We start from the raw sequence: 17,954 nt of genomic DNA on the forward strand, positions 1-17,954 counted from the left end.
AATCTTACGGCTACGATGGAAAATACCAATCCGACAGTTTCGACCGCAGAACTGTTTGTAACGGCGCACCGCAATCACTACCCCGGCTTCTAATCAGCCCACCATGGCGTCCGTTCGCTCTCTGGGCGTCCACGAACCTTCAGCCGTCTCCTACCTAGTTTCAGAGGGTATCCTACCTCCCGAGCCTTCAGAGGATTATTACACATGGACAATATGCACCGACGAAAGCGGGTTGACCGGCCCTGTGGACGACGAGTTGGTATGGACGAAGCATTGTGTTGTATGGTCCCGCGCAGGGATGGTGAAAAGAGTCTTTCGGATGGACCCTGAGAAAGAAGAGATTCGACATGCTCTGTTTACTCAATTTGCGGCCGGGGATATCAAACATTCGGGAAAGACACCTCTTGGCCGTCCCGAAGCAACTACTAGTACGCAAGGTACACGAAAGCAAACCCAACGCAATGGGAAACCATCGGCTCCAGAAGCTTTCTCAACTTTGGATCTGCATGGAGACGCACGAGTAGCGGTTGTGGCTCCGCAGCAATCCAGCGAGACACTCTCAAGAGCTATGGTAGTAGTCCTCAAATCGCAAGCCCACATATTCTTTGTTGCAGGCAATAGCCATACAATACCTCTTCCATTTGAAGTTGAATCTGTGTTTGCCACCCCCCGTGGTCTCCTTTTCCAAAGGAAAATCCCGGACGATGACGGGAGACGTCAAATCCCAACCGCGCCGCCTAACTCGTTCATGACCACCTCGCTATTCGATCCGAGTGCCTCACAATCGTTTGGCATACCGACACTCAAAAAGAGCAAGCGTACCTCGACGAGATTATCGACCAACCCAGTGTCATCCTGGGTGCCAAAAGCGAGCTCAAGTGCCGATCTTCCTCGTGTTTTCTCTCTCATAAACCCTCACTCAGAGATGGGCCTGGTTGTGACATCACAGACCTCCAAGTGGCTCCAAAGCAGCGTCAGCAGTGCTAGAAAGAGACCATCTGGACTAGAAGTTCTAGATCCTGTGGATGAGATTGTATACATCTCTCCCAAGGACGAACTCCTGGGCACCAGCAGGGGCCCGCTGAATGGTATTCCTTTGATTCTAGTTGTGACCATAAACACCACCACCGGCATATATACAATATGGACTGCACGCTACAAAGATGATGAATCTGGAGGTCCAATGAAACACAAGGCTAGACGAGAGACTGGAGGCACCCGATCAGTGAGGCGAAGCTCTCATTTCGCAACCGGTGCAACAACTCCCGCCACTCGCTCCGGAGCAACTAGAGAGAGCTTTGGACCTTGGACAGAAGACCGGCCTTCCACTCAACCATCTCTAGCAAGAATTGACGCCGAAGATGATCTGGCTGCAAGAGTAGCACAAGACTTTGGTGACGTCGGCGTTCCACTCAAGACGTCAAGACGAGTCAGCTCGTTGCTTGCTCGAACTGATCTTGCTACCAGCCAAGATCGCATCACGTTTTCAGATCTGGCCACAGGCAGCCAGTCTAGTACCATGCCCCATGGTGCTGGGCTGAGACAGTCTATTGGAGGAGCCAGCACCCGAGGAAGTTTCGGTTTCAACCCTCGGGGCTCCCTGCCACCGGGCACAGGGTCTGTATACAGCAATGCAGGCAGCTTCCTTGAGGCCCCTGTTGATAAATTGCTCGAGGAACTAAACAGTGACAGTCTCTCATCGGGATTCGAGAGCATTGCGCTGCGTGAATCGACATCTGGGCTTCCGGAAGAGTTGCTGTTGAACAAGGTTGAAAGTTTCTCGTCCCAATTTACGGGCAGTTTTCAGCAGTCTACCCAAGAGCCAGCATCCCGCCGAATGAAAGTCTCTACCTTGGCTTCTACCGACTATGGAGGTGGTCAAAGGGGCCACACTGCCTCGTTGGCAGTGTGTATTGTGGACAAAGTGTCACGAAACATGACCATTGTCAATTTGAGAGCAGATCGAGAGCCACTTTCCAAGAGTCAGAAGAAGAAGGCTAAGACGACTGGACAAAGTCCAGTACTCGTACGTGCAGTAAGAATCCAAAATGTGTCAAATGTCTTGGATGCTTGCAGGATCACCGACGGAGAGATCTCTCGCATACTCTCGTTGAGTGAAACCGATAACAAGCACCGCGAGCTCTCATTGCAAACCCTGTGGGGCAGTCCTGTCAAAGTGGAAGCTCCTGTACCACTGCTGCTTTATGAGCCAGATGGTATTTCTGCCAATAAACTCGAGAAGCGCCCAAGAGAAAGTGGAGTCAACCGGGTCATGGCAGATCCCGACCTCGTTTTCAACGGATTTGATCATGTGTGCTCCCGAGGAAAGATTGACTTGGTAGACACAGACCACCAGCGACATCGACTCCAAATCCGAATGGAGCCCCGAAATGATCTGGTGAAAAAAATACTCAAAGTTTGCAAGTTTGCCCTGCGTGATTCCGAGAAAGCAGGCGATGGCATTATGGTCGCTTGGTGGGAGGTTATCAAGTGGCTTCGAGGTAGAGAGGACATCGAAAATGACCTCGAGTGGACCGCTATGACCGTTGTCTTGTTGAGTCTGGCAGTTCCATTTGTCAATCCTCCACCAATGCAAGCCCCTAAACGAACACGTCGCAAGAAGAGCCTCCTCAGATCGAGCAGCGGAGGAAATCTTGATCTGGAAAGCTGGGAAGCCATGTTGGATTTGGAATCTGGCCCGGCAGGCGTTGCAGCCCCATGGATGATGGAAAGCTCCTGGGGATGGATCGTTGAACAAGATGCAATTGAGAATCTCACAACAAAGGCATCAAAGGTTGAGGGTCAACCCAATGCGAGCCGGTCTACGTACCGCCAGAATTTGTTTTTGATCCGATGCATTGCCCTCAGTCGTGAGTTCCTCCAAAGTCCCCAGGGTATTAGGGCTGCTGGCCGTGATGGCTACTTCCCTATCTCAGAAGTGTTTTCTGAGAACACAAGATGCACTACCTTGTGTAGTGTCCTCGTGGCCTTGCATCTACTTCGCGAGGAGCAGAAGCTCTCCACCTGCGACTCAGAAGAGGCTCGAAGACCTCTGGGATTGCTGGCTCCTGTTCTCGCACAGCTAGGTGGCTGGCTGGGCTGGGAGTCCTGGAAATGGACCGATGACTCCTACTATGGCACTGAAATGACCAGCATGGAGCGCTGGCAGTTTGAAGATAATACTCATATTTCCGGGCTGAAGGTTCCCGACGAACCTTTCCCGCCACCATCCATTTTTGAGTTTCTTATGAGTGCTGCTTCTCATCGAAACCCTGCGCCGTTTGTTTCTCTCCTTGACATCGTGAATGCATCTGAGCAAACCCCCAGAAAGGGACGGATGTGGCGGGAGTGTTTCAATATAACACCCAGGACTTGTGCATTAAATGGTTTCTTCGCTGAAATTCACGGTGTTTCAACCCCCCTGGAAAAAATCAAACTCTTGCAGCGTTGGGGATTCACCAAGAGTGTCATCGATAGCTTCCCCGAGGGTGTCAGCGCGCCGTTGTATGAAGCCGTACTACAATGCCAAATTGAGGCTTCCACATCCTGGAACTCTGCACTCTTGGAGCTAATCGACCGTGAGGATCTTTATATGTCGATGAACCCTGGTCAGATAAACTCATTGGCAGCACCACAACAAACTGCGCTTTCTCACGATTCCATACGTGATTTCCACTATATCAGCAGTTCTGCATTGGACATTGATGCCATCAACGCATTCGAAGCCTCTGCAGAAGCAGACAGATTCTCAGTAACCAGGCTGATCTTCCGGGAGGACAAGCGGTTCCTCGAGGCAGCCAAGCTACTCAACCAATCGAAAGCCCCCGTAGCAGAGTGCATTGCTGAGCCTGGTTGGAGAGATCAGGATCTGTTAGACGCACAGAAAGAAATCGTGCAGCTTGTTACACTTCGAACTCTATCTACCCCCGCGGGCCGTGCAATGCTTACTTTCAGTGGCCGGTTGCCTTTGTTGACAGAGAAACTGCCCATTCCATCATTTTCCCTGCAGTGCGTTATGAAACCAGACAATGTGACGGTCAGTGCGGACAGAACCTTGTTCTCGGAAGAAAAGGTTTGTTGGGCTTTCTTCCACAACGGAGTTTCCACCGGTCTTGCAATCTCCAAGGCCTCCAAAGGCATTGATACCTCGTGGATATTGTTCAACAAACCACAGGACCTTACAAATCGACATGCTGGTTTCTTGCTAGCTTTGGGTTTGAATGGTCATCTCAAATCGCTCGCCAAGTGGGTTGCTTTCAAGTACCTCACTCCCAAGCATACAATGACATCCATTGGTCTTCTTCTTGGGCTCTCTGCCTCGTACTTGGGCACAATGGATACACTCATTACACGTTTGCTCTCGGTGCACGTTACAAGGATGCTACCACTGGGGGCAGCCGAGCTAAACCTCTCGCCATTAACCCAAACTGCTGGTATTATGGGCATCGGTATGCTATATTGTGGCTCCCAGCATCGTCGCATGAGCGAGGTCATGCTTTCAGAAATTGAAAATAGCGAGCATGACGAACAAGCTGCTACCCAAGAAGATCTCCGTGATGAAGGATATCGTCTGGCTGCAGGCTTTTCTCTTGGTTTCATCAACCTTGGCAAAGGCGATGACTTGCGAGGTATGCGAGACATGCATATCGTCGAGCGTCTCTTAGCAATCGCTGTAGGCACGAAGAACGTTGATATTGCCCATGTACTTGATCGCGCCACGGCTGGCGCCACCATTGCTCTTATGATCATATTCATGAAGACGAATGATGCGGTTTTAGCGAAGAAGATCGATATCCCTGATACCACTGTGCGCTTTGACTATGTGCGGCCGGATTTGTTCCTATTGCGGACATTGGCACGGCACATCATCATGTGGGACAGTATCAAACCCACTGCCGAATGGATTAGCCAGAGCTTGCCTGAAGTATACCGAGGAAGATCGCGACTGACAGATGTGCGCCGGCTGCGTAGCGAAGACATGCCATTCTTTAACATCATTGCAGGTCTCTGTTTTGCTCTCGGCCTCCGCCATGCCGGGTCGGGTCAGGCACAGGCAAGAGATCTTTTACTGTTCTATCTCGATCAACTTATCCGCATCTCAAGACTACCTGTACGCAGCTACGATGCTAGGCTCGCGCGCAATTCAGTCCGAAACTGTCAAGATGTCGTGGCACTGGCTGCTACCGCCGTCATGGCTGGCACGGGTGATATAGCTCTGTTCAGGCGCCTACGCTCGCTCCACGGCCGGATTGACAATGACACACCCTATGGAAGTCACATGGCGGCTCACATGGCTATCGGAGTACTCTTCCTCGGTGGAGGTAGCTACACACTCGGCACATCCAACCGTGCTGTGGCTTCGCTCATCTGCGCATTCTACCCCACCTTCCCAACCACAGTTCTCGATAACAAATGTCATCTCCAAGCATTCCGCCATTTGTGGGTTCTTGCTGCCGAGCCCCGATGCCTCGTACCTCGTGATCTCGATACCCGCCGCCCAATCTCCATCCCGATTACCATCACATCGCACGATGAGACCGCCAAGACCATTAGTGCACCATGTCTCCTCCCAGATCCCAGTGAGATCTCCCGTATTGAAATCCGGGGACCAGACCACTGGCCCCTCGTCTTGGACTTTACCCAAAACGATGTCCTGCACGAAAAATTCCTCCGCGGTGACCCGTCCGTCTACCTCCGCCGGAAGGCAACCTACAACCCAGCAAGTTCCTCAACCTCTGTCTTTGCCTCCACTTTGACCGGCCTCAGCGAAGCACAAGATATCCTCCCCACGACTGCGGCGGGGGCCTCCAATCCAGCCAAGGCTCTTCCTCCCTCGGCCTGGCCAAACCGTACGACGTTACTCACCGGCAAACCATCCGCAGCCACAACGCCGTCCCAAACCCCATGGGACTGGATTTTCCACCTCCCCTCTTTACAAGACCTCGACATCCGTGAACGCTCCCTCGTTCTCCCCTCGTCCTTCCCCATGCGTTCGGCCCGCATTACCAGCGAGCTTGTCTCCGCACCACCTTGGCTACGCACCTCCGCTGTGGATGCACGCCTCGCTCTATCCCATACTGTACGTAATATTGTACAATCAGCACGTGGGCGCGGCGCAGATCCAGATCAGATTCGTGATCGGATCTGGCAACTTCGTTTGCTGTTTGATTGGCTGGATCGCACCCAGCCTGGTGAGGAGCGTGATCCACTTTCTAGACCAATTCCAGCCCAGGGCCCGGAACAGAAACCCCAACCTTCTGGACTCTGGTTGCGGAGGGACTTTGCTGAAGAAGCCAGGTGGCAGATTTGGGGAGTACAGATTGGAGATCGAGTTGAGGAGAGTCGTTGATGATTGTATGCTAAAGAACGATGCATTTATTCTAATATCCACTTATTCTGTTTCACTGCAGATCTTTGCCAGTTTTTGATTTTTCCTACTATTTTCCTACTTCTTTTATAGGCCTAAATTGCAGATAGTAAGCACATAATGTACTCCGTACTGTAGTGACCAATGTTTCTTCATCGTTCTACTATCCCTTGGCAGTGTTGGCTTATCTACTAGAGGTAATATACTGGAACTTACCGAGCGAATACCACGCACGATAAAATTGGGGATTCTGCAAATTGTGTCAAATTATCAAATACGATATGGCTTTTGTTGTCTCCCTTGCCTAATGAAATTAGTCGAAAGCATTTATGTATATGTATGTAGTTTGTATAGCATCGTTGCCTACATGTACCTATGAATTCGTTCATACCCAGGTAGAATATGACTACTCTGTAGTATTTGGGAACAGCACTCAAAATAGACTTACGCTAAGCAGCTGCAAGACAGTTCCAACGTAGTGGATAACTCATGGATAATAAAATCAAGTACTCCCGTGTTCAGTTAACATACCAAATCCAATATATAAAATGTGAAATGTGAAATATACTCCGGATCAGATCGGGCATTAGTGGGGTTCAAAAATGACGACGCCATTTCTCATCTCACTCCTTCCAAGGTGATCTTCTCTCTACGATATAGTACCCTTCGTCCTTTTCCTCACAAAAAATCACACTCAATCGAATGGGATCAAAAAGTCCAAATTGCCATAGCATGACACAAGATCAGCAGACCCGTCCTAAGCGGGGTAGGTCTCCAATCCCCCAGTCAAGCGCAACAAGCTACATATGTACATATGTACTGACTCAACAAGTAGTATGGGCATCCCTAATCACAAATCTGTCCTATCTCCCGGGCCTCTTAACGCTTCATCACTCTCTCAACCACCCGACCCCAGACCCACATGCCTCACCATCCGCAAAGCAAGGCACCAAGTACCCTTTTGTCGCCTTATATACCTCAAGCTTCCCTCCAGAAGGTCTCAAAGTGCTCCGAGCACGGGGAATCACAGCACAATGGGTTCCCTCCGTGAGGCCAGCGATCACAATAGATTACGCGCAAGATCCACGCTTCGCCGAAACATGGAACAAACTCATTGTCTACTCACTCGAGGAATATGAGCGCATTGTCCTGCTAGACGGTGATATCCTCGTCCGTCGAAATATGGACGAACTCATGGATATTCCATTGGATGGGGAAGAGGATGGGGAACGGGTCTTTGCAGCTGCGCATGCTTGCGCTTGCAACCCGTTGAAGAAGGCACATTATCCTGCGACTTGGTATGTTGTCACTTCTCGCCTCGATTTTGTCTTTCTGTCTACAATGGCATTGTCCTGTTCCTCGGCGAAATATCAATATCACTGACATCAAATAGGATCCCCGAGAACTGTGCTTATACAACGCAGCACTCCATGCCCTTGAAAGCGCAAACCATTGCGCCCCCACCAGGCTCAGGCGTGGGTATGCTCAACAGCGGTGTGCTGGTCGTGCGGCCTTCGGCAAAGCACTATAGGGAAATCACCTCCGCTCTGCAAGAGCCAGAACGGATCAATAAATATGTCTTCCCGGATCAGGAGCTGCTGTCCGATGTCTTTTCAGGACGGTGGGTTGCGCTGCCGTATGTTTATAATGCGCTGTATACGCTGCGTATCGAAGGGGTGCATGATGCGATTTGGAGAGACGATGAAGCTCGCGCTGTCCACTATATCCTTGCGGCGAAGCCTTGGCATGAAACTCACAAGGAGGGGGAGACGGGTGGACTAAATGAAACGGGTATCTGGTGGTGGAGAGCCAATTGGGAGAGGATGGCTGCTGAGAGGAGAGCTGGCGTTGAAGATCAGTTTTCACAATCATAGTTAGTTAGACTTGGGCTCGGAACTTGTGGTCAAAGACAAGACTTCAATGTTTTTGGAGAAATGTGCTGTCTTGTGTTTGTATTTGATAGATATAGATTTGTACATAATGTTGAAGTGTTTACGACCCCCATGGGTATAGATAATGATAGATAGTGATATTGGTATCTAGGTCAATTTGAACAGCCCCTATACAGGATGCATACGTGCAGGTCGGTCTAACTATATCCGTGGAATATGCAACCATTTGCTTCAACGCTGTCACAACCACCATGTCAGGTATCCAATTACTTAACCATCATATCCAACACCGGACAACTCTTTCCGCACCGCATCCTCGGTCTGGATCTTCTTCATCTGTGTATCCTCCAGCTTCTCACCGCCTGCAAGACGCATCTTAAGCTCATCGATAGCGCGGATCTTCTTCAAAAGGCCGCGGATCTTCTTATCTTGAGCAGAGGGATCCTCGACAGGCGCAGGGGCGGGGGCAGAAGCAGCAACAGGAGCAGCAGCAACAGGGGCAGAAGCAGAAGCAGCCTTGGCAGCACCGTTTCCGTTAGGAGTGTTCTTGTTGCGGTTGCGGCGGTCAGGGCTGGGGCCAGTAGGGGCATTGGCAGGGGCGTTGGCGGGGGTGGCGTCAACACCGTCTTCCTTGGCCTTCTTGGCCGCCTCGCGCTTCTTCTTGTTCTTCGCGGCAGACTTGGACAGGTTCTCAGTAGGCAGAGCAACCCCACCGCCGGGAGCGGCTCCGGGAGGCAGGTACTCCTCCGAGGGCTCAGCACCGGGGATCTCACGACGGCGGGGCTTGCCAAAGCCGTTCATGCTGGCACCGGGCACACCTTCGCGGACAAAGGCGGCACCACCTTCGTCCTCACGCTTGAATGCAAGGGGAGTCAACTGACCGCGGGCACCGGGGGGACGGTAGGCGCCCGCGGGCTTGACGGGGGCCTTGCGCGTGCCCATATAAGCTGTTGCGGAGGGGTGGGGTACCGGAAGCTTGGTGAGCGGCTCGCCCAGTGGGTGCTGATCAATGGTCTGTGGGCGCCAGGTGACGTCGTACAGCTCGGTCATTTCTTCGTTGTACATGAGATTGCCGCTCAGGTGCCAAATGCGCACGCCGTTGTCGACACGCAGGCGGGGGCTGGTCGTTGCGGTCAAGATGTACTGTCCATCGGGGGACCAGGCGCACACGCTGGCGTTGGAAGCCTCGACGGTGGTGATCTTGTGGTAGTTCTTGTCCATGTCGTAGAGATCCATCTGTCCTGCCAGGTTACCGAAACCGGCAACCAGCACAAAGCGGCCATGTGGCGAGAACTGGATGGTGTTGCGAGGAGCAAGGGGGAAGTTGTGCTTGGGAACACCGCGGAAGTTGAAGATGGTGGTCTTAGCAGGCATATAACCGTATACAACACCAAACTCCTTGGAGTTGGGGTTCCAACTGACATCGTGAATAGGTCCTTCCTTGTCTAGTGGTTGTCAGTAATGGGATTTTCAGACGAATTGATACGAGACATACCAAGGTCAATGCGCGAGTCAAATGCACCACTGGCGCTAAGCAAGTACAGAGTAGTCTCGCCGTAATAACTCTTGCCAGTACGGTCCACTTCAGTCTGCGCAAGCACGATCAAGGTAGTTCCGGAAGCGTTCCACTTCAACTGAACCTTGTCACCCTTGAAGAAGCTCTTCTGGGAGACAGGCGCAGTGAACTGTGGAACGATGAACACCTTGACCTGAGCAGGCTGACCCTTGCGCTCGGGGATGAACACCGCAATCGACTGGGTCTGGCCGGGCGACAACGCAAAGTCCGTAACACCCTCCACGCGTAACTTGTTCCAGACAGTGGACAGGTTATCGCTCTGGTAGAACTGGACCTCGTTGGTCACAGTGCGGGCGCACAGCTTCTCATCGGCGGTGTATTGCAGGTTCCATCCGGTCTGCGACTTCTGGACGAAACTACCCACGACCGAGTGCTCGTCTCCGGCCTCAATGGCACGCCACACCTTCAAGTTCTTAACGGCGTCTCCGTTCGCATCCTTAGACGTACGCTGCCAGGTGATCACGTAGGTGCCGAGCGGGGAGAAACCCAATTCAAACACGTTTTCGGCGGGGATAGTCCCGACGACATGGCCAACGGAGGGGTCGATGATGGTGACCCTAGAAGATTTAGTATTAGTGACACACTGTGCGAGCGAGAATGAGATCAGCTTACTTTTCGGGCGAAGCCCAGGCGTAGTATCGGCCACAGGGCGAGTAGGCGCTACAGCGGAGGTTGCCCTCTGGTCTAAAATCAAACAAGTCAGCCAGCAGTCCATATATTGAGCAGCCTTAATTCTTACCTCACGAATCCCGCTAGAGGCTCATAGACAGGGGCGGCATCCATGAGGCCAATGCCCTTGAGCGTACGGTCTGTACAACAATCAGCAATAGTTCAATGGCACAGGTTGGTATCGACTCTTGACTGATAGTCAAGAATAAAGGACCGGAGCAGAGGAAACGCACAAGCAAGTTGCGTAGGAGCTGCCATTTTGATATCAACTCGCAAGTCTAGGAGAATCCACCAAAAGAAGAGAGATCAACTGCTGTTTCTATAGGAACGCAGCGTAAATGAGTCTCGTTTGAAGAAAGAGACGCGAATCAGACAAGGCGAGACAAGAACCAAAAATATCCTGTCACAGTGAATGACCGTAAAAGGATCGAACAAAGCGGGTCGAAATGTCAAGATTGGATCGCGTTGGAAGCGTGTTTCTCTTTCGAAAGGGGCGAAAGCAGAAATTCAATTGGTGGATAGGCGGAATGGAAGACTGCTAGACAAGTCAATGCCAGCAAGAAGGTCGGGCGAAGAAGGTGATGTGGAGGTGGGGAGGTTGAAGAAGTGAAAGAAAGAAAATTCAGGTGTTGCGAAGTTTGGCCCGGCGGGCATGCCGTCATCTACAGTTGGTATAGATTCAATACTGGCTTTTTGATTTGATCTACACTCTTTGATTACTATTAGATTACAAAACTAGTTTCAAAAAATCAATAGAATACAATATTCTGGTAGTTATTCACTATATCCATTTACTGAAAGAGAATAGAGAGAAAAATTGACAGGTGGCAATGTTTCTTGGAGGGGATATGGCCCAATCACATACAAATAACCAGAAACATTACAGAATATCACAAATGTCCAGATCTCAATCACAACCTGAAAAAGAATAAAAGAATAATGACAGGTGAATCGCATTGTAAAAGTAAATCTCAATATCCAATACACATCAAATTATCGACTTGATAGGGTCAGATAGGGTCATTCTCTTAGAATTACACTGTGATAAAAGAGAACTCGAGGGGAAACACAACAAGGAAAAAGCAACTAATTGAAATAGAAAAAAAAAAAAGAAAAACGCCATCGTAAATCTTCATCTACCGTATTCACTCAGACTTTACTCCCGGCCTGGCGAGCCAAACCCATTGCTACTGTGAGTCGGAGTAACGATTCGCGGGGTTCGGGCAGTAGTATCAACGACATCCGAATCAAAAGTCATCCCATCAACCATGCGGGCATCCTCATTGACAGGCTCAGGGGTAAGTGAACCAGCCGGTGAGTGAGACACCATCGAACTCTCCCCAGCATGGTCTTGCTGCTGCTGCAGATAAGAAGCGAGAGCATTGGGCCGACTCACATTCGAGCTCATCGAGGTCGGTCGATTCCCCAGACCTCCAGATCCAATGCGGTTCAGACCCGATGGACGAGATGTCGGTCCACTGATGGTGCTGTTTGCGCCCTCGCCAAAACCAACCAGACTGGCATTGCCTTCATCGCTAACATTGCCCACACTAGAGGTTTCGTGATCCTCGCTCATTCTGTCGTCGTATACATCACTGCTACTCGCCCAGGTAGTGCGGCCACCGACGCTGCCTGTTGCACTGGCGCTGCCGACAGTGCTGCGCTCTTTCAGCGCTTGACTCTCGAAGTAGCCTGGCACGTAAGACGGGGGTATGTAGCCGGAAGATGACTGGCCGCCTGCGCGAGCCGTGGCAACCCGTTCGAGGCCAGCAAGGCGGGAGATACGATCTGCACGCTCGGCTTCTAGGGTTGTGGTTGAGGATGTGGAGGAGCTGTGGGCGTGATGGCCGTGAGGGAGGGGTTGGCCTTGATGGCCGTCTTTGATAGCTGTAGTCGAGAGTGCGGATAGGGATGTAGTGCCGGAGTTTGGGGTGCCTCTGGATTTTACCCCCCAAGTCAGTCAACCAGTTTTCCATGTTACATTTTCACAGGAAAATTTGGAGATCTTACGGTCCCATATCAGACGGGGTGACCGGGTCCGAAGGGGGAGGAGGCAAGTTGATTAGAGTCGGAGTGGACATTCTCTGAGATGAAAATGTAGAAGAGGATTAAATTTTCAGCTTTCGAAGATCTTTTGAAATGGGAGTCAAGTAGTTGAGAGTTTAAGAGTTTAAGAATTTAAATGAGAAGGGGTATTTGCGGGGAGAAAGCTGTCTATTGTAGTCAAATAATTAAATCCATTTCGACGTCATATGTTCTAACTTGAGACCAATCGGATATCTTCATCGTTTCAAAAAATACTCGGATAATTTGAAAGAAAAAAAAGAAGTAAATGTCATCAAATTATATGCTGAAGACGATGTTGTCCTACGATATTGTTGGGAAATTAGGGAGTTGGAAATTATGCCAAATTCATACATTCGTTCATTCATGTATACAGCCCTATAATCAAAAACTTTGAAGAACAGCCCGCTGTTCCTCCCCTCACTGCACCTTCCGACGAAGATCATCCACTTCTTTCTGTAGCTTTGTGAGATCTGCCAGGATATCCAGAGCATTAGAAGGCTCGGGAGGGGGTGGCTGGATTTCGGCCGTCTTTGAAATCGGCACACTGTCACTCTTATGGATCATGGAGTCTCGAGTACGTCGAGGCGGGGGTGGCGGGGGTGGAGACCCAGCCTGTGCATTACCAGTGTTGCCAGTACTGCCATAAGATGATGCACGTCGTGCAGCCTTCAAGGAAGCTGGTCGAGAATTAGTGGAAGGGGAGGAGACATTCAATGAAACATCTGCCAACGGGACAGTTGGTTCGAGGTCTCCCGAGGATGGAGGTATGCTGATTCTCTTGCGTGCAAGAGACCGAGTGGAAGGACCCGGACTGGGAGGAAGAGAGCTATCATTGCTCTCAGAGTCGTACGAAGACATGGTTAGTCGACTAGATTTGGACTGCGCGGACTTAGATCGCCTCATCTGGCTGTGTCGTCGGCTGAGCGGTGGTGTTGGCGGGCGCTTCTGCTGGGACTGACTGCGTTGGAGCGAGTCCGTCGATTTCATCCCCTGTTGCTCCGCTGGCATCAGGAAGTAGTCTGCGGTGGATGGTAGAGACGCCGAGCTAGGATCCGAAACGCCAGATGTCCCATCGGTAGGGGAGCTATGGATTGACAGGCGGTTGGTAGACCAAGACCGCCCTGTCTGGGCTGATTCTGCAGTGGCTGTAGGGTCAATCTTCCGCCCATGGTGGCTCTTAGGTGGAGGCGGAGGTTTCTTGTCTTTGCGGCTGGGAGGGCTGGTCTTAACGTCTGGTGACAACCGTAACGTCTGGCGTACTTCATGCTGAGAACTGTCGCGGGATGTGTAAGGGGCTACACCCCCTGTCACAGACTGCACATTGCGGTCGGTCGATGTGGACGATGGCGTGGAGGATCCATCTGTTGATGGAGCTTGGTGTGGAGCAGACCCAAACGATTCTGGTCGATCATTACGAGTTGAACTGTGGTTTCTCTGATCGTTCCCATCATCACTATCGCTGGCCGAGTCTGGACTGAACGGGTTTGTATCTTCGTCCGAGCTCGAGTCATCTACCTCGAGCTCAAGGGAGATCGATGACTTCCCGTAACCGTTCGGGGCAAGAGGTGGGGTGGGTTGAGGTTTCGACAAAATAGGGGCAACATCGAAGTGTGAATCCAATACTGGATTGACTGGATTGGCTATATTGACTGGACCGGGGTTGCCTGTCTCTCAAGATTTGATCAGCGTCATGTTTTGGCTCGGATGAGACGGATTGAATAACGAGGCAATGAACAGAACACTCACCAAGTTTTCTGGCGCGAAAAGGATTTGATCCAGACATCGCAAGAAAAGGATAGAGGTTATAACATCAACTATAGTCACGAGAGATGAAGAGGAGTCAACTTCCCCACCATTGTTTCTTATCCTTGAAGTTCCCTACGCGCCGCTTTCCGGTTGAAAGTTGTCCGGCTGCCCCGAGAGGCTAAAATCTAACCACATTTACAACACATTTGTATATTGTATACAACTACTTGATAGCCTTTCAGTGGGAGTTTCAATAACATCGGAAGGTAAGATATTAATAGCAGAATTGCCTCCTCAATTTGAGAAAAAAGTAAGAAACAGTCCCGAATCCCTATTATACACGGGAAAAGGGAAAGGTATGGTACAGCAACAAAAAAGAAAGAACGCTCTTCTCCCATACAAAAATCAAAGCCCGAATATGCCGAACCCATCTGTGAATAATAAAAAAAGAAAGAAAAAGAAGCCTCCCATATTCAAGTCCATCACTGCTCGTTATACACATGCCACGTCTCTTCGTCCTCGAAGAACTTATGTGCCAGACGTTTGCCACTCTCCGTAGGCTGGCTAAATGCGATTTGATCCTTAGTTATTTCCATGCCGTAGATAAAATTGATCACCACACAGTCGAGGAGATCCAGAGCGATTCCCTTTCGCCGCGAAGATCCGGAAGTCCAGATACGAGAGACCCCAACAATGGCGGGGTGAACTTCATCTCGTGTTGAAACGGAGGAGCCTGCGGGCCCGTTTTCATCTTTGGCGACCGGTCGCGATTCCCAGATGCGCTCGGTCAGACAGAGTCCGACACAGCGACTGTCCTTCATATGCAGAAAGACCCGGTACCGATCCACTTTCTCGGTCGGGCCATCCTGTAAATGTTTGGGGGGTTCCGTTTGGCTCCAGAGAGTCTCGTCGTCGATTTCCGGTGATGAGAGCTCCTTGCTGATGACTTCGAGAACCTTCTTCGCCTGGCTCTTGGCACTGGGGGATGCCTTGCGATCCACAATCACCACGTACCCCTCATCGAACCGGGTGGCTTCGTAAATCCAGCGCGAGGCGTTCGCGCGCAAGAACGCCTTGCCCAGGTCGATCCCCGTCGCATTCATCTCGTGGAACTTTTTATGCAATGCCGCGTCTTCCGTATTCGATGGGATATATTCCATACCGCAGGTGGCGCAGGTTTTTCGTGTGTCAGTGCCCAGATCAATCTGCATCTGACGCATCACGGGCTGTTTCTGGCCCTTCTGCTTGGGCGGGTCAGAGGATCGCACCGTGTTGGAGTTCACCTCCGTCAGAGGTGACCCGGCGGCATCCTTGTGCTTCCGCTTCAAAAAGGCGAAAGTTGGCTTGCGAGTATTTGCTGGCGGTGGGGTTAATCGGGCGGGTGGCGATGACGGTGGTGTGGTGAGATCGTCGATATCATCCAGTGTGCCTTCGGACAACACGGAGTTGCGACGCGACGGGCTGGACAAAACGGCCGCTGATGACTCGCGGATAGCATATTGTAGATTATTTTCAGCTTCATCCGACTCATCCTGTACGCGTCTCTTTTTAGAGGCGCGCTCGTCATCATAGACGCGCCATGTCGGTCTTCCATAAGTTTTCATGAGGCCTCTGGGAAAGTGGGATGTCAGTCTTGTTTTTTTTGTGTGTGGCGTGTCAAACAGAATAGTCAAACCACCTACCTCTTGAATGAATTGGTCACTGTCCACGGCATGGCCTTGGATTTACTCTCCCAAAAATTTCATAGGCATCCAAAAAGTTGAGAAAATGCAAGTTTACAAGTTTACACTTGGTGACGGCACGCGTGGGAACTGGAGACGCTAATCTGTTTTAGGTCATATTGTTTCGTGACTAAACGACGCTGTTACTCACCTTTATTTTTGCGTTATCCCTTGCTTTTGCTTCTGTTGATCGTTGGAGAAGCTGCTTTTGCTCGTGAGAGATTTGGGACTTTGAGTTGGATCACACCACAATGATGTAAAATGAATGAAATGATTGAAATAATTATCCCCCAAGGAGTGGAGAGAGCTTTAATAAGTGATGTCCAATAAAAATTTTAAAAAAAAAAGGAGAAAGGAGAATTGGAAGAGAGAAAACTATCGCCACCATTCGGGATTATGACCGGATCATAAAAGAGGTTTAAAATGAAGGGCCATAATGTGTGAAGCTACAAATGTCCAGCCATCTCTTTTGTTAAATTCCTATCGGGCGGTTGGTATGCTACTTGTTGGGCACTTCCCTCATTTCGCCCCCTTTCTAACCACGTAAAACCACGTCAAACTACGTAAACTCACGTAAACCAAGAGTCATCAATCAATCATATTAACAACACTAACAAGGCTCCAATTCCATCTAATTCCATCTTCCAACCAATGGGACTTATTTGGTAGCACTGACTTGGCTCTGGTGGGAGATTAAAATATGACGCCCGGCTCCTCGACCCCCCTAACCTACGTTGTATGCGCCAAGGCGTAGGCTTCTGAGCCATCTGTGACCAGCAAGGTCTTTGTGCAAGGAAGAGCAGCACGTCAACATCATGACCGCCCTGCTGTTATTTCCCGTCTCTGCAGCTCCCAGCTCATAAACTTTGACAACCATTATCTCCAAGAATATACTGGAGTGCCTAGCCGCCAACACGAAGTATCTGCTGATTGGGCCAACGCCCGATGAAAGATCATCGACCCTAAACACTGATTGGCTTCCGAGGGGGCATTAGCCAACAGGTTACGAGGACAAGATGGGTGGCCTGGCCCCCATAGTTTATCTGTGCAAAATGGGTAATCCGTCTCCGGCAATATAGAGTTCACCTGGACTCGGTGGCGACTTCACAAGCATCTTGGCCTGTCATCCATGAAAGGGATCCCGTGTGGAGAATCAGAAGTCCGGTGATGTTGCTGACGGCTCCATCCTTATTTAGACTGCGGGATCCAAGGCGTCAACCAGCTGCAACTCTGAGGAAATCCCTCTGCCTGAGACAATCCATCCAGAGTCAAAGGGGCTTTTGCTTGTCCAGCTTTAATTTGCTACCCTGGTGATAGCGCTTGTATCACCTTGTCATTTTAGACCATCCATGACTTCTCTCTCTGTGATGAAACCTTGTTTGGACTGGATAGGAGCCTTGCGGTTTACAGCCCCGGTGAGACGGCATGAACCAGTCGGATGGAGTTGTACTGGGACACCAACGTAACTTGATGCAGAGGATGTTACACATCCTCATCATTCGGTCCAATGAGTCCAGTCATTCTGCAACCAATTTACGGGTACAAATCCAGGGTCTGGTTTCAAGCTCGAAGCTATGTATAGCCATTTCAAGATTCCGCTTTCTAGAGTTCGCCTAGATTAGTTCCTACATATGTTTCTAACCCGCCACGGCAGAAGCATGTTAAGTGTGATATAAAGCATTACTGGTGAATGCTTTCTGTATGACTGATCTGCAACGGAAGCAACATATAAAACATCACCGATGGATGCCCTCTCTGAGATATTATACCTAAGACCTACAATATAACAAAGTAGGCGGCACAAATGGGGCAATGTCGATCCCTCCACTGGTGCAGAACATTGGCAACGGTTCCTGGAGCTAATTCTTTGGGCTAGTCTCTTCCTTAAAAGCTAAGTACTACTACAACGCACCTAT

The 17,954-nt window shown here is 50.4% G+C and overlaps 6 protein-coding genes across 6 annotated transcripts; 2 read left to right on the forward strand and 4 right to left on the reverse strand.

The window, feature by feature from the left end:
- Positions 1-103: 103 nt before the first annotated feature.
- On the forward strand, positions 104-6,349 carry N7529_006289 (anaphase promoting complex subunit 1; the record flags this gene model as incomplete). The annotated part of the gene is made up of 1 exon (XM_057241816.1): positions 104-6,349. The coding sequence occupies one exon, from the start codon at positions 104-106 to the stop codon at positions 6,347-6,349; it is 6,246 nt and encodes a 2,081-aa protein (XP_057097175.1).
- Positions 6,350-7,099: 750 nt separating this feature from the next.
- Positions 7,100-8,241, forward strand: N7529_006290 (Glycosyl transferase family 8; the record flags this gene model as incomplete). Its single annotated transcript, XM_057241817.1, has 3 exons — positions 7,100-7,133; positions 7,203-7,665; positions 7,761-8,241. 3 exons carry the CDS (start codon positions 7,100-7,102, stop codon positions 8,239-8,241), a joined length of 978 nt encoding a protein of 325 aa, XP_057097176.1.
- A 288-nt stretch (positions 8,242-8,529) lies between these two features.
- On the reverse strand, positions 8,530-10,762 carry N7529_006291 (translation initiation factor 2A; the record flags this gene model as incomplete). Its single annotated transcript, XM_057241818.1, has 5 exons — positions 8,530-9,704; positions 9,755-10,392; positions 10,448-10,519; positions 10,575-10,644; positions 10,738-10,762. 5 exons carry the CDS (start codon positions 10,760-10,762, stop codon positions 8,530-8,532), a joined length of 1,980 nt encoding a protein of 659 aa, XP_057097177.1.
- Positions 10,763-11,660: 898 nt separating this feature from the next.
- Positions 11,661-12,585, reverse strand: N7529_006292 (uncharacterized protein; the record flags this gene model as incomplete). The annotated part of the gene is made up of 2 exons (XM_057241819.1): positions 11,661-12,441; positions 12,515-12,585. 2 exons carry the CDS (start codon positions 12,583-12,585, stop codon positions 11,661-11,663), a joined length of 852 nt encoding a protein of 283 aa, XP_057097178.1.
- A 403-nt stretch (positions 12,586-12,988) lies between these two features.
- Positions 12,989-14,354, reverse strand: N7529_006293 (uncharacterized protein; the record flags this gene model as incomplete). The annotated part of the gene is made up of 2 exons (XM_057241820.1): positions 12,989-14,235; positions 14,318-14,354. 2 exons carry the CDS (start codon positions 14,352-14,354, stop codon positions 12,989-12,991), a joined length of 1,284 nt encoding a protein of 427 aa, XP_057097179.1.
- A 445-nt stretch (positions 14,355-14,799) lies between these two features.
- N7529_006294 (ESCO family N-acetyltransferase) lies at positions 14,800-15,921 on the reverse strand (the record flags this gene model as incomplete). Its single annotated transcript, XM_057241821.1, has 1 exon — positions 14,800-15,921. The coding sequence occupies one exon, from the start codon at positions 15,919-15,921 to the stop codon at positions 14,800-14,802; it is 1,122 nt and encodes a 373-aa protein (XP_057097180.1).
- Between the last annotated feature and the right edge of the window lie 2,033 nt (positions 15,922-17,954).

Source organism: Penicillium soppii, assembly GCF_028829465.1.
Source record: "Penicillium soppii strain IBT 18220 chromosome Unknown utg000005l, whole genome shotgun sequence".
Classification (NCBI taxonomy): Eukaryota; Fungi; Ascomycota; class Eurotiomycetes; order Eurotiales; family Aspergillaceae; genus Penicillium; species Penicillium soppii.